Source organism: Pleurodeles waltl, chromosome 10 (assembly GCF_031143425.1).
Source record: "Pleurodeles waltl isolate 20211129_DDA chromosome 10, aPleWal1.hap1.20221129, whole genome shotgun sequence".
NCBI classification, from domain to species: Eukaryota; Metazoa; Chordata; class Amphibia; order Caudata; family Salamandridae; genus Pleurodeles; species Pleurodeles waltl.
In genome coordinates this window covers 130,039,913-130,055,792 of record NC_090449.1, presented here as the reverse complement: position 1 = coordinate 130,055,792, position 15,880 = coordinate 130,039,913, and the positions used below count along the sequence as shown (strand labels likewise).

The 15,880-nt window shown below is 47.2% G+C and overlaps 1 protein-coding gene across 1 annotated transcript in view; it reads right to left on the bottom strand.

Moving 5' to 3' along the window:
- Positions 1-15,880, bottom strand: part of SDK1 (sidekick cell adhesion molecule 1) — a 2,061,301-nt gene that overhangs the window by 84,121 nt on the left and 1,961,300 nt on the right. Inside the window, exon 41 of the mRNA XM_069209963.1 lies at positions 6,549-6,713. Coding sequence (XP_069066064.1) covers positions 6,549-6,713 — 165 coding nt within the window. The remainder of the gene's footprint in view (positions 1-6,548; positions 6,714-15,880) is intronic.

Below are 15,880 nucleotides of genomic sequence, written 5' to 3'. Positions count from 1 at the left end.
CAGTTTGTTTCGGCATCGAAACTTTGTCTGCGTGTTTTTTCGGCTCCGAGGTGACTTTTTTCTTTTTCGGGGCCGAAACCTCTCGGCGTCGATCTGTTTCGGTGCCGCTGTCTCGGCGTCGAGCCGTGTCCACACCGGCATCTCGGTGTCGAGGCTTGTCTCCAGCACTTTCTCGGTCCCGAGAAGGCTGCGTGCCGGTGTCTCGACCGGAGTCGGACGATCTCGGCACCGTTTGGGCCTTTTTCGGTGCCGACGGTCGGTCACCGATTTTATGGGTTGAGCCATGGCCTGGTGGCAGTGGCGTCCCCTGGGCCTTGTAAATGTTTCTTTGTGTGGTTTTCGACGTCTTACTCACGGTTTGTGTATCGTCGAATCCTTCGGAGTCTGAGTCTTGGATCGAGAAGGTACCTTCCTCTTCCTGTTCCTCGAACTCCCGTCGGGCTGTCGGTGCGGACGCCATTTGAAGTCTTCTGGCTCGACGGTCTCGGAGTGTTTTTCGGGACCGGAACGCACGACAGGCCTCGCAGGTGTCTTCGCTGTGCTCAGGTGACAGGCACAGGTTGCAGACCAAGTGTTGGTCTGTGTAGGGGTATTTATTGTGGCATTTGGGGCAGAAACGGAAAGGGGTCCGTTCCATCGGCGTTCCTCAGCACGCGGTCGGGCCGACCAGGCCCCGACGGAGGATCGAAAAACTACCCCGAAGGGCACCGGAGCTCTTCGATCTTCGATGCGGTGTTGAATGTAAGTACGCCGATCCCGAACGCAACAATACCGACGAAAATCTTCCGAAATTAACTATTTTTTCTGTTCCGAAACTCGGAGCGACAGGAACACGTCCGAACCCGATGGCGGAAAAAAAACAATCGAAGATGGAGTCGACGCCCATGCGCAATGGAGACAAAAGGAGGAGTCACTCGGTCCCGTGACTCGAAAGACTTCTTCGAAGAAAAACAACTTGTAACACTCCGGCCCAACACCAGATGGCGAGCTATTGCAGAACATGCGTATCTACAGCGACAGATGCCATCGAACATGACGTTACTGTCCATGAGGATGAAATGAGTAATGCCATGTTGGCTCATATCCAGAGCTAGCCTTTGTTCAGACAGCCAGGGCACCAAATTTGATGCTCCCTCCCGCTCTCGTCCTCTTAAATTGTCTATGTATTAAAAATATGGGAGGAGTCAGAGGAAGGCGGAGGGACATGATTAAGAAACAACGTGAGGATATAAACTTTAAAAACAAGAGCGCAATCAGCTGTCATAAAAGTATTTAAATACACTTTTCTTTGGACCCAAGTCGTTAGTAGTCTACTGAAGGCAACTCGTGCCTCTCCAGAGGTTGGCACCCTGAGTGTTGGTCCAGCTCACACCCGCTAAAGGTCAGCCTTGCGCCTCTACAGGACGAAGAAAGATGAACAGATGAGCAGTCTGGACCAATGTAGAGTCCCGCGAAGAGCAGACACAGTCTAGTCTCTCCACTGGAGCATTTAGGATGGGGAAGTGCCGATGTAGGAGAAGGATTGGCTGGGTCTAGGCTGGGGAAGGTTTAAGGGTGGGGGTATATAGAGGGATTAGCGCGAGGGAACGGCCTCTTCCACAACAGCCTGCCGCGCTGCTGCGAAGTTGGCCATGGGGATGTTAGAGTAGGTAGGGTAGGTTATGCTGGGTTATATTGGGGGAGGGGCACCAAGTAACAGGAATCCAATGTAGTCCCGGCTGCGCTTCGCGTCACTGGTGAAGCCGGCCGGGCAGACCTGCTCAGGCCCGGTATGCGGGCCGGACCTGGGTAGGTATGGTGCGCACAAAGCGCACAGCGGCACGCAGTGTATTGGCGGCTGTCGCTGTGTGCCGGTCCCCGCCTAAGAGCGGTGAAAAGATGGCTGTGGAGGGGCAGGGACACAGCGTCCACCCAGACTACAATTATGGCCCCAGGGAGGGCAGCAGGCGGCGAGAAAAATGGGGGTTGGGAGGGGCAGGGTTTTTTGGTTAGGTATGCAGGCCAGGGCATTGGGAGCAGAGTGGGGCAGAAACCACCAGCGGGGCAGGGCCCAAAGTGGGAGGAGCAGGAGGAAGGGAGTGTTGGGGGGCACAAGAGGATCAAAGAAAGGGGATGGAGGCTGAAGCGGCTGAAGGGGCAAGCAGCGCGCAAGTGGCGCACATGGCCATGCGAAGCACGGAGAGTCAAAGTCAGCGGTGGAGGCTGGGAGAAAGGTGGTGAAGCCAACAGGGTGCAATAGGGCCCTGGACGTTGGTCCGAAGCCCTACAGGGGTCTCCAGCTGCCCTCTCTACAATGCAGGAACGCAGTTACCACACAAATGGCACACGCCCTGAGGGGTAAGGAGCGGGGGAGTTGCGTGATGTGAAATATGCTGAGGGTGCGAAGGACAAGTGTGTGTTGAAAGACAACGATGTGTTGGAACTCAATTATGAGGATGAGTTGGAAAACTGGGAGGAAGAGGAGATCCGCGAGCAGGAAGTGACTTTAGAAAGAAGGAAAGGGAAGGAAAAAAAATTGCTACCATTGCTGCACATGTATCCGGATACGGTCATAGAGTGCAAGCTTGAGGGGGAGTTCAAGGACGATTTCCGTGTGGGATACCAAAGGCCGCGGGTGCAGCACTGTGCTGACAATTTGCAGTCAGCAAAAGAAATGGCAGGCATGGTGGCGACTAAAGTTAACAAGAAAGTGGCAGAGGGCAAAATTGTGGGAACATTCTATGAATGGCAGTTGGCAGATTTGATGATTTCACCTTTGGTTGCGGTGCCAAAAAAAAAAGCAAAGGGGAGTACAGGCTTATACATCACTTGTCATGGCCGGAGGGGACGTCGGTGAATGACTTCATCGCGCCCGAAGATACGCGAGTGGTGTGCGCGTCAGTGGATGAGGCTATTCGGCTAATTCGAGGGGGGAGGAGAGGCGCTGAATTGGCCAAATTTGACATTTGACGTGGCATTTCGATTTTTGACTATCCGTCCAGAGGATTTTGCACTGCTGAGAATGCAATTGGGGAGGGAGCAATATATGTGAACAGAGTGCTGCCCATGGGGTGTGCGATCACTTGTGCTTTGTTCAAAGCCTTCAGTACATTTCTGCAATGGATTTTCATGAAGGTAAGTGGGTATCTAGACGACTTCCTTTTGTGGGCACAAAACTGGTTCAGGGTCGTGGGGAAGGCCCCAGCTGTTTACTGACATTTTTAGGAATTGAGCTGGACACGGTGGCTTTTACGGCAAGACTGCCACGAGGCAAGGTAGAAGAGATTCAGAACTTTTTGCGGCAGATCAAGTTGTTGCATTAAATTGAATTGCACATGGTACAACAGCTATTGGGTTTTGTCAATTTTGCATGGTTGGTTCGAGGGAGCAAGACATTTTGTAAGCGCATGGGACTTGCGATGCCGGGTGCATACCTTCCACATCACAGGGGACCTGAGGGAGGACATACGGGTGTGGGAAACGTTTATAACACGGTTTCTAGGACATGTCAATGGCCTTTAAGGAAGAGAATACTGTATGGCAGATGCAGATATTTTTGGATGCGGCAGGGGCCGCTGGGTTTGGCCTTTTCGGGAACGGATGGTGGAGCGCAAAAGCATGGCCGGAACATCGGCTGGCACACGCAGGAGTATTGTGTTCTTGGAATTCTTTCCACTGCTCGTGGCTTTAACAGTGTGGAGAGATGACATGGGCAATCGAACCATACGTTTTTGCATGTGGACAATATGACAGTAGTAATTTGGCGAACAGACAGAGGGCAAGGCCTGCTGCAGAGTTTCATGCTTCGATGCTGAACTCAGAATATAATATTTTAAGGCAGCACACATTCCAGGGGTGAACAATTCCATTGCAGATTCCCTGTAGCGCTCACAGTGGCAACGTTTTTGCAGCTTGGCCCCGGACGAATGCGAGACAGCGGGTCTGGCAGACATTTGGGAGTGGGGGGCGTGATGGTCATTAGGCTGGCCGAGAGGTCATTGGCCGAATCCACGCAGAGGAGTTACCGCCTGCCATGGCTGGAGTTCCAGAATTTTGAAGGCTGTGACGGGAAATTTTGGTTGCTAAATATTCGCACTCTGGAGACACGAGGGTTGAGTTCGTTTTGTTATTGACTGGAAAAGGTTTCTCGCCCGCTACTATTGGGGGCAAGTTGGCAGGTGTGTCTTTCTACCGGAAGTTGTTTTTTAGTTGCAATCTTGCAAGAGAAGATATTGTGGAAAATGTTGAAAGGTTGGGGGAAGGAAAGACTGGGGTATGGCACAGAGAGAAGAGACTATTACGTTCGAACTGCTGCTTGAACTGTTGCACGTATTGCCAGTATGTTGTGTGGATGCACATGGATTGGCACAGTTCAGGTTATGCAGGAAATGTATGTTATTAGGGCTTTCCGAGTGTTGGAGTTGCTGGGTGTTTGGAAGTCTGTTATCGTGAAGAAAGGGGAGGTCAGCTTGCTTGGCGAACGCTGGGGCTTATGGCTTCGACCGTCAAAAACAGATCTATTGGGCAAGGAAAGATGGGTATGGTTGAGCAGAGGGGGCGTTGCAGCACTATCTCCGGTAACTGAATGGGACAGTTTCAGGACACACAGAGTGACGTGAGGGGAGGCTTTTTTGTGTCACGTGAATGGACAAAAACTTACAGCGTTTCAGTTGCTGTCGGTCTTGAGGATGACATTGCATAGGGTTGGGTGGCAGGCCAATCGATTTGGTACCCCTTCCTTTCAGATTGGGGCAGCCACAGCGGCAGCCAGATTAGGCTGGGATTGGGCTCAGATCAGGCGCATTGGGTGGTGGCGGTCCAAAGGCTGGGAACGTTATGTGAGGGCATGAGCTGTGAGAGACAGGAATGTAGGTATAAGAGCAAGGTAGCTAGAAGGGGGAGCATCCTGGTCTGCCATTAAACTATTGTGTTTCTTTGCAGGTTGCGTAAGCAGGCCGATAAATTGAAAGTGGTCACATGGCTGATCGGGCATTCATTTATACATTGGGCGGCGAAATATGCAGAGAGGCAAATTTACAGACGTTCTCTGGGACTGCTGAGTAGCCGCCACAAGGTTTTGTGGTGGAGAAGGAGCGGCATGGGTTAGGGTAACTTGCTTTCTGTTTAGCATCTCTGAGGCGAACGTGGGGTGTCCGGACATTTTGGTATGACACCTGGGGGAGAATGACCTGGTACGGCTCTCTGGGCTCACCCTATTGCAACACATGCAACAGGACATAAAGTTGCTGCGCCAGGACATGCATGGAACTTGTGATATATGGACTAATTTGTGCCCAAAAGAATATGGAGAGGGGCAATGAAGCACAAAGCTCTTGAGAGGGCTCGAAGGAAGCTCAATCGGACTATGAGGGCTTTCGGTTGGGGCTCATAACATAAAAGTGCTGAAACATGAAGGCATTAAGGAGGAAGAAGAAGTGCTCTTCAAGGATCACGGGGTGCACCTTTCTGAGATGGGTAATGCATATTGCATTATGGAACTGCGTTAGATTTTGGGGGGTTGGTTGGGGGAACAGGACAGGATGAGAGAAACTGCTTAAGGATTGAAGTTGCTGTGGGTTCACTGGTGGGGGAGCAAAACACCCAAGGGGTTTGTGCTGGGTAGCAGTAGATGGGGGAGGGTGGAGAGTCGGATGCAGGCTAGGCCACCCTTCCAGGGGGAGAAGAAGAAACAGGTGAAGGATGACAGAGTGGGGGGTGCCTGAGGCAGGAAGGGGACATAAGGAAAAAAGCGATTTGTGGGGGAATGTATGTTGGTGCTGGAACGGAGGCAAGATTGGAGGAATGAAAAAATAAGGAATGATGGGGGGAAGTTCAAGGGGGGGGGGGGTTTGAAGGGTTGATAAATTGAAGTTACAGTGTATATCAATGTTATGTTTGCAATCCTGTCCTAATAAATGGCCTTTTACACTAATAAGTGAGTGTCGATGATTACGTCCCGATGAAAGACAGCACAACGTACACGAAAAAGCATCTGTTAAGAAACAGTATGTGTGGAGTGAAAGGGTCGCCAGCTAACAGTGGAGGCACCCTTTTAAGCTCTGAGGAGGACCAGCAATATGAAGAAAGAGTTAGTTTCCTTAAAGCGTCCTAATTATTATTTCTTTACTGAGGTTTCTTCTCCCTGAAAACAACCCCATAGAACATACAGCATATTGACTCTCTCTGTGTGAGGTGCACAGACAGCTGGAAATTTTCCACCCGATAAACAGTGACACCGAGGGGTATAATATGTACTGACTGCACAATCTGCGCACCATTTCTAGTTTTAAAGTGCAGAACAGTGGGCAACATCCACATTTTGTCCCTGGTTCTGAGGGGCATAAACTACGTTTTGCATAGTTTGCCCTCAGTATTTGTGGCACTCTTAACCAGGCAAAAACGTGCTGGCAAACAGGGTGCGCAATTGGCAGCTGAGTCTTAATGAATCCCTATTGTGACATAAATGAGAATTCACATCAATAAGGATTTTGCATGACCCCGTAATGAAGGCCATATTAGGGAGTGGTGGGTAGGTGGGTGGGTGGTCAGGACTTTGGATCGGTTTTTACCTGACACTGCAGCAGATGCAACACTTGGTTCTCCAAAACCAAACTCATTAACGGCCACCACACGGAATTCGTAGTTCACTCCAGGCCTCAGGTTGTCCAAGCCAACAGTATAGGATGTAGCCCCCTGGGGGATGTCCTTAATGAACATATCCCACAGCCCTTCATCTGCAACAGAAGAAAATAACCTGTTACTTTTGCACATGTATAATCCCATGGATCCACACAGCCTACTAACCTTGAAAAGTCACTTCAAAGACTGCCTTTGAGTTGGTAAATAATATCACTAGTCGAAGGAGCCAGGACCACCAAATATTGGTTAGGCCCACTTCATATGAGCAGTTCCCTGGGAGACGAGATGACGAGAGTGCCCCAGAGAATGCCTTAAGTCACAAGCATGATCATCCATGGAAAAGACCCTTTACTGAAAGAAGTCACCGTAACTCAAGACCAACAAATAAGCAACGTATTTATTAAACTTGTGTTATGCCAATCAACCAGTACTGGACTCCCAAGCTTGCCATCCCCAAAACCCCGAAAGCAGGGACCAAGTCCCAATAAAAATAGGAGATGGCGTAGCTACTGTGTATATGTATGTATGTATATATATATATATATAGGCCAATACTGTATCTCAATGGTTGTTGAAAAGACAATGCCAAGGAGTCGAACCGTTAAATCTTAAGCCATGGTGTGTGTGGTTACTCCCGTTACTTTACCTACTGAAATATTCGATTTGGCAGCTAAGAAGGCAACCCCACAAATGTCCTCAGGGCAATTTCCAAAGGTCAAACATGGCAAAATTTAAAGAACGAAAAATACCGAAAAAATGCCAGAACATGTGGGTTTTGTTGCAGGATGTTCTGAAATGTTTATTTTATGCGCCCAATGAGTACTAGTGTACTTGGGTATGATCTTAAGAAATAGTGTTCAAAACAGTCTGCTGTGACTCTGAGACTACTTAACACAGGTTCTCCGTCAGCAGAGTTAGTAAGAGTAAAGATTCAGACCTTCTATGGGAGTGGATTTAAGTAAGTTTTAAACACTGAAAGCAAGAAAGAGACTGATGAAAGGGAAGAGAAGACTTATAAGGAATGTTCTTAGGTAAAAGAGTTGAAACAGAGCCAAGTTTTGGGAATATTAGAGAACAAGCACTGGCAAGCCAATAGGCCTTGCTTACTTAAAGGCTACTGGCTTTGCCAATGTATTTTAGCTATGATGTACACCAGCATGGCTGCTGTTCATCATGGCTAACAGTAAATGACATAGAGGAGAGTGGCATTGAATGGTATAAAGTGGAACGGTGAAGAGTGGAGTAGAGTGTTATAGAGAAGAGTGGCAGTGTCGTGTATTGGAGTGGCATAGTGTGGAGTCACGTAGAGTGGTATACACTGGAGTGGCACAGAGGAGAGTGGACTGTTGTACCGGGCTCTGGTATAGAGTGTAGTGGAGTAGTGTGTGTGCAGTGGCATACAGTAGAGTGGCGCAGAATGGTGCTGAGTGGAGTGGCATAGAGCTGAGTGCTGCAGAGGGCAGTGGAGCAGACTAGAGTTGAGTGGCATAGAGTGCAATGGTGTCGAGTGAAGAGTAGAGTCGAGTGGCATAGAGTGCAGTGGTGTAGAGTGGTGAAGAGCAGCATGGGGTGGTGCAAAATAGAATATAGTGGCGCAGAGTGCTGTGTTGCAGAGTAGCGCAGAGTAGAGTAGCATAGAGTTCAGTGGCATAGAGCGCAGTTTTGTAGAGTGCATTGGTACAGAGTGCAGTGGTTAAGAGTAGAGTGGTATACAGAGGAGTGGCATGGAGCAGAGTGGCATATAGTGCAGTGGTGTAGAGTACATTGTTTCAGAGTAGTGTGAACTGGCGTGGAGTGGTGCAGGCTAGAGTAGAGTGGCAGAGTGTAATGGTGAAGAGTAAAGCAATGTAGAGTGCAGTGGTGCAGAGCAGATTAGAGTGGCGTACAGTGGATTGGCGTACAGTGAAGGGGCAAAGAGCTGAGTGTTACAATGTAAAGTGGATTGGAATGGAGTGTATTGGCATACAGTGCACTGAGTGCAGTGTTGCAGAGTGCATAGAGTACAGTGGCGCAGAGTGGAGTTGTGCAGAGTAGATTAGTGTGACCTAGACTGGAGTGGCGAAGAGTAGTTTGGCAAAGAGGGAACTTGAATGGAGTAGAGTGGTACGGGTGAGGAGAGAGGCATAGTGTGCAGTGGCGTAGAGTGGAGTGACATGGAGCGGTGTAAAGTGGAGTGGTGCAGAATAGAGTGCAGTGGTGTAGAGTAGAGTGGAGTATTTATGGTGTTTAGTACACAGCAACTACAGACAAACAATTTCAATTGAAATGACTATTATATTTGCACAGACATACAGTTTTACTAATAAAACTATACAGTGCAGAGTCAAAAATATGTGGATATTACATCACCTAGTGTAATTCTTTGTTTTGATCATATTAAAGTATTGTTTCAAGCACATTTCAGAAATAACAAAAAGGGTGCTTCATTGTGTTCCTAATACTGAGATATTCTGAAATACTCCAATTCATTTAAATAATATTGTGTGCTAGAAAAAAACTCTTTACCACCCCCCCAGTATCCAGCAAGATTGTCACATAAATCTTCTCACTTTCAAGTCAGAGAAAGAAAAGTAAACATGTGCCCTCAGAAGACAGTCCCTGACATTTGACCTTGGTCTCTGAATGAACAGCAAATGTGACGAGATAAGAACACGATTTGCAGGCCTGTTTACAGGAAGGGAGGGCTCTGAAACATACTGTAAATGGGGTTTTGGCAAGGGAAGGTGCAAACTCAAGCTTACCAGCCTAAGAAAAATAGCCAGCAAATGGAAAGCAAGAAAATGTGAGTTAAAAACCACAAAGGCAATGGCAAGCAACTAGCAGAATGCATTCCTATGTCAACTTTCTGAATGTCCTCAAGATGTCTTTAGCAAGCCAGACAGATGTGCTGCCTGGCAGACTGAGGCTTAAAAGAAGGCTGGCTGGTCAGCTGTAAGTCAACGGGGCAAACATGTGAAATCTGGGCAGGACAAAGTGCTACGCCTTTATCAGAACATCACTAGTTTGTCAGTAGCATGGGGTTTCATATTTGAAGATGTGTAACGGGCAGACTGTAGCATATGAAGATCAGAGATTCAGGTTGTGCTACCTATACCGACATGTGGACACGTCAAATGGCATAGAAGACCATGCTCTCAATTGCCAGCAGACTGACTTTATAACCAAAGATAAGCACACACTTGGGTACTATAAAGCTTAAACTACTGTTCATGGCTAGCTTTAGTAATGTCATCACATATTTGGATGCAATAATTAGCAAGGGTCGCGAAGTGCTAGTATATACAAACAAAATTGCAATGCTAGTACAATGTAAACTGGTGATTTTATAACAATGAGACTCTGAAAAAGCTTTTCAGTGGACATACGTGTGTTTTCCTCCTATCAGTAAGAATCAATAGGTCAGCTCTTGGCAATGCAAATTATTGGCTTCCATAGCCCAACCCTTCTGGTGTAAACCAAAGCCTGTTACTTAAAAAAAACATACATATTACACTAATGTTGTGGGATTTTGGCTAGTCTCCTTCAGGTAATGGATTTTCTGGCACAAGACTCATCAGCCACTGGCTGGTGACAATGCCAGTCACATCGTGGGTGATCCCACAAGAGTGTTTAGCTTCACTGCTTGGGTGTAAAATTTAATTAACAAAATGACACCAAAGCAGCAAAAATCCAATAACGGGAACCAGAGATATGGATTTTTACAGTTTTAAGTAGAAATGCTGCCAAAAAGCACAAACTGCCAATGACAGTCAATGGTTGCAGTAGACCGGGACCAAGGCACAATTTGAGACTGATCATGGTGGAGATCAAGTCCTGTAAACCAAGCAGATTCATCCTGGTCCAAGATTTTACCTTCTTACTTAGTCCTTTTAAGTCCAAATCCACCAGAGGAGTACACTTCTAAAGCCTCCCCAACACTTCATGGAAGGATCTTAGAGATTCAAACGGTGCCATACAGAAGCCAACTGCAGGGTCTACTTGCCACTGGTCTGCTGGACAGTTGCAGGAAAAGCCACTTGTTTTTTTGTTGTATCTCTGTAAGTTTCACAGGAGGTAAGTCTATAGCCCTTGGAGTCCACTCCTTTTCCCTGGGTACAAGAGAAAGCAGGTCCAGTCCTCCAGGACTCCTCCCATGTCACAGACAGCAGGTCTAGTACCCCTTTTTTCTTCCTTGGGTCCAGAAAGTCTTCTGAAGTTTATTGTTTTGTTATTCCACATTTATGTCTGGCACTAGCTAGGTGGTGGGAATGACTCCTGGGCACGTCCTAACCAATGGGATAAAAGTTTCAAGGACCAACATCATTTGTAAGATGGCAAACGTTTACAGCCATACTAAACGTGGGCTCTGAGGGGTGGGTGGGTGTGTGTGAGGAATGTACCTTGGTAATCCTAGTGTCCTCCCACATGTAACACCAAACTCTAGTTTAAGGCAGCTACTGTACCAACAACAAACCCAGATGCAGATGTCTGGTGGGACAAAAGAGGAATTCTTCAACATGAAGATAGTGGAAACACAAGAACTGTCTTGCCATCCAGTTCCCTTCCTTTCAAGTGTGCCCTAGTGTGTTATATATAAAACCTAGAGACACAAGTCTTGAAGTACAAAAATAAGTTCCTTCAGCAACTAGACAGTGCATTCATTAGAAATGTCTTGGCATCCTGTTCCCTTCTTTTCATGTGCACCCCAGGACAAGCAGACATGCCATGCAGGATTTGACACTAATGTCAAAAAGGATGCTCACAGCTTCCACCCTTCTGCTGAGCTCAAAGGAGTCATGCCTGCTTATTTGTGTTGACCTGCCAATCACAGTGACCTATTGTGTGTACACCTGTTGCAATGCTAATCACTGGCCGGAAGAGGTTGGAGAGCAATTAGAAATTAGCCTCCAGGTACTTCAGGAAGGGAAAAAGTAACTTTCTAAAAGTTACTTTTCTATTAATATTTATTACAAATCTGCCTTCATCACTTAACTGTATTTTTAATAACTAATTATTTCTCTAGCTCGACCCATTCCTGAGATACTGTAGTAGAAATTTAAACCGTTTTTTTTTTTTACACAGGACAGCTAGGCCTGATACTGTGAAAAATAGCATTTGGAAACTGGTCACTTTAATGGCATGCTAACATTAAATTTCAACGTCCTTCCTTTTAAATGGGCTTCAAGGCATACATAGTGGTGACTTACTATTTAAAAGTGATACAGGTTTTCTTTAACAGGTTAAATTGCAGTTTTTACACTTCTACAGCCAGGCTGCAATGGCAGTGCTGAAGTTATGTTTGCACTGCTGCTGTAGTGGATGGTACAATAGGTACTGCAGTCCACAGGTGGCACTTAAGCTGCAGTCCCTGGATACACTTCGCACCAAATACTAGGGACTTATAGGAAAGCTGAATATGCCAATTAATATGCCAGGTGTACCATGTTTAAAGGTGAAGCACAGGCATGTTACTACTGAAGAGTAGACATAAAGATTGCAGAGTTCTAAAACAAGAAAAATATAGGGTCCAACAAAAGGTGAAAAATCTGGGGTGACCAGAGAAAAAAGGCAAATTCCCCACAAAACCTACTTATCTATGGGAATAATTCCTGCATGTGAATATATGAAAAAGCGAGTGTTGGAGAAACCAATGTTTAAAACCTTTTGGTCTAGGGTATAAGCTCTCAGTATACTAATTCTCAATATGCAACATATTCATGTATGATTAAACACGTTCAACCAAACTACAAACTAAATGCACGTTATTCAATTATTATTCGTCTGATACATAAAGGTTGAAATTGTCATCAGATTTGAAGCATGATGTGCGACAGCACGATATTTTAGGCGTTAAGGAGAACATTTACAACCGCTCATTATTCCAGTAATGAGTGTGAATATTACACAGAAACCGTTAGCTCAGTAGCCGGTGAGGTGAGCAGAAGGCTCTAATAGGGTCACCAGTTAAGACTGGAAGAAGCAATTAGACTCCATAAGTAACGTCATAAGATTGAAAATAGAGGTAGTGATGTCAAAACACTGTCATTCAGTGCTCACTAAAGTGAAATGGGGTCATGTCAATAAAGAGTTAGTGGAACGCTACCTCATTAGGCACTACATAACGTCAAATAAGGCTATACATGACATATGTAATGTCTGTAACCATGCTGATAGTTAATGGAAGATGTGGCCTTAAAAGATATGTTGTCACAGAAGTGAGCAGAGCAAAAACAGCGCGTTGTATTACTTTTGAATGATTGCATGCAGGGGGAAGGAAGACTGCTGTGTTACTCATGAATGACTAATGCATGTTAATTAGGACTCCTCTGACAGCCTATCTGACCTTTGGGGTGAACCAGATAGAAAGAGGCCAACAGATTGAGTCAGTATGCATAGACAAGGGTAAGTGAGTACAATGTGCACTGGAAGCAGAAACTGGCGTTAAGAATAAAAATACAATGTGTGTACAGAGAGAACATTTCAACATAGCTAAATACATTACAGATTCATGCAACTTGATCTGAATGAGATTCTGGTCTTTTGCAAACAGATGCCAGCTTGCAACTCTAAGAGGCCAAATCAAACTGTTTTTTACCTATAATGATTCAATGCTTGGTCCCAGACGTAATGTAGAAAGTAAAGTAACGATCATAGAAACTTTGAAAAAACTGTGGGTGCTGGCTAAGAAAACTAGGTAGACACATTCTTGAATCACCCTAAGTATCAGGGACAGTTTACTCAGAAGAGATTTATAAAGTGACAACCAACTGGAGATGTATGAGCTCATAAGCCTGTAGATAAAAATACTCCGTGGTTGTGATAACAGTTTATGTTTAAATCATGTCTAGGAAAACACAAGTCTGTATTTAGAACAATATCCGAACGCCCCCCAAGTGAAACACCTCCCAACCTGCAGCACTATCTCAAGACCCGAGGGGGGTGGGGTAAGAGGGGATGGCCAAGATGGTGACGGGAGGAGTTGCATAGAAATGAGCTCCGTCCCAATGCCACAATAATCCTGAGATCTCGCGCAATCAGGAGCCCATCCATCCGCATAGGAGATGTCCCGGAGCTGGGCTGACTGCGACGCATATCGCGGCCAGTGATGGCTGCAGCCCTGCTGACCACGGTCTGACTGGAGGCTCGCATTAATCTTCCAAACGACCCAAGAGGCATAGGACTGGCAGGAATCCAAGGGAGAGCACCCCCCTAAAGACCACCTGGACCCCGAGGGAGGTTGGACTAGGCCACGAAACAGAAGCTGGGTGACTCACAAAATCCGCTCTTGCCCTTCTCAAGAACAAGGGCAAGAGAGAGCCCAGGAGGTGGCTATACTGGTGCGAGTGGGGTCTCCTGGTTCTGGCACCAAGGCTGGCACCCTGGAGGCTTCACAGATGCTCTCCTTACGTGGCTCCATACCAGCCGAGATCCCAGAAACATTGCAGGTGGCCCAAAGTCACCCCGATGACGGCTGATTTCTAAAGACTTTCTGTTTTCTATATCCTTTTTCCTCGATTTGGGCTGGTTATGTCAATGTTGCAGTTGTTGGTGTTGTGTCTGCTTGGGAGTGCACGGAAGTGACTTTGTTGTACTGAGGTGGCAGAGAGGCTTAGGTCGCACTCTGAGCAAGGGGTCAAGGGACACACAGGGTTCTTTTGCTACACACTGTGGCTGCCACGAATCACCCCACACCATCCACGGGACTTTTTTTTTCTACATGCATTACACACACTGTAAGGGTTGTTGCCGGACTTTAAACTGTTACACAACGGCCTGGGGAAAGGACTTTGGGGTTCTCTTTAAATTTGGGTACCCGCATGTGTGGATGTATGAGCTGACACTACTCCCTAGGTCGCCCTGAGGATGTAGGTTTACTCGCTTATGGTGTTGCAACAATATCGTCTGCGCATGTGGAATGTGACACCGGATCTATGCTTACCTGCGGAGGCGCCAGGTACACTTTACATACCTACTTAGAAACGCACCTCACTTCGCTGGAACTCACCAGGCTGAGTAGACGATGGCAGGGTCGGGTGTACAGGACAACCTACTCAAGCTATGCATGGGGAGTACTGGTGTAGGTGGCTCCGGGAGAGCAGTTTACAGTGACATGATGATAAATCCAGAGTGCAGCTTCACAGTGGTGGGAGGAATGCTTTATTGGCTGCAGCTGACAGTAGTGGCGGTATATGCACTGACCAAGGGGCAGGCGGCCTTCTTTACAATCCTGACACCTGCCCTGCTAGCAGAACCAGAGGACCCCACTCTGGTGTGGGGATTTCGACTGGACATCTGATCTGACAGCAGACAGATCCACACCTCGTCTACCAGGGCACAATCCTGCACTGTCTCACAGCATTTCAACACCTGGGCCCATGACATGCGGGAGGGGGAGCTTTGGAGACCTTTACGCCACTTTGACAGTGTTCTTTCACTACTCCACAGTGCAAATGCTGGCCCTCCAGCATTGATCACACAGTGCTCCTGTGCGGAGTATCTGGGACATACCATTTAGGACCACAACCCCTTACTGGTCTCACTTGGTTGGGGCAGGGCTACACAAAAGATTCCTACCTGGTGCCTGCCCACTGCTGCTCTTGATGCGGGTTTCAGTATCCAGATTGGTGAAGTCATAAACCACTATTCCCTAGACAATGAGGGGACGGCCTCAGACTCCATGGTTGAATGGGAGGCTTTGAAAGTGGTCATGCCTGAAGACAGTGTATGGCATGCGTAAGGCCCTGAATAAATTAGTGCTTGTGGTAGAGGACCGTATCGGCCAGCTAGGGAGGGACTGATCACAGTAAGCATGAGCTCCTGTTAGCTATATGGAAAGATCTTTCCCTTTTAAATCTCAACGACAAGATCCATAGCAAAGTCCAAGCCAATCGCCTGATCAAGGTGGCCTCCTCTTGAGTGCTTTCAGACCAAAATGGTTTTATACCTGTTTAGGAACCTGGCACTTGTTGCAGTTACCCCCGCACCCCCTCACCTTTTGCCTGATATTGATGCTGACTTGACAGAGTGTGCTGGGATCCTGCTAACCAGGCCCCAGCACAGTGTTCTTTCCTTAAATATGTACCATTGTTTCCCCAGTTGGCACACGGACAAGTCCCTTGTAAAATGTACCAGTGGTACCAAGGGCCCTGTGACCAGGGAGGGTCCCTAAGGGCTGAGGCATGTCTTGTGCCACCCTAAGGGACCCCCTCACCTAACACATGCACACTGCTATTGCAGACTGTGTGTGTTGGTGAGGAGAAAAAAGAAAAGGCAAAGTCGACAT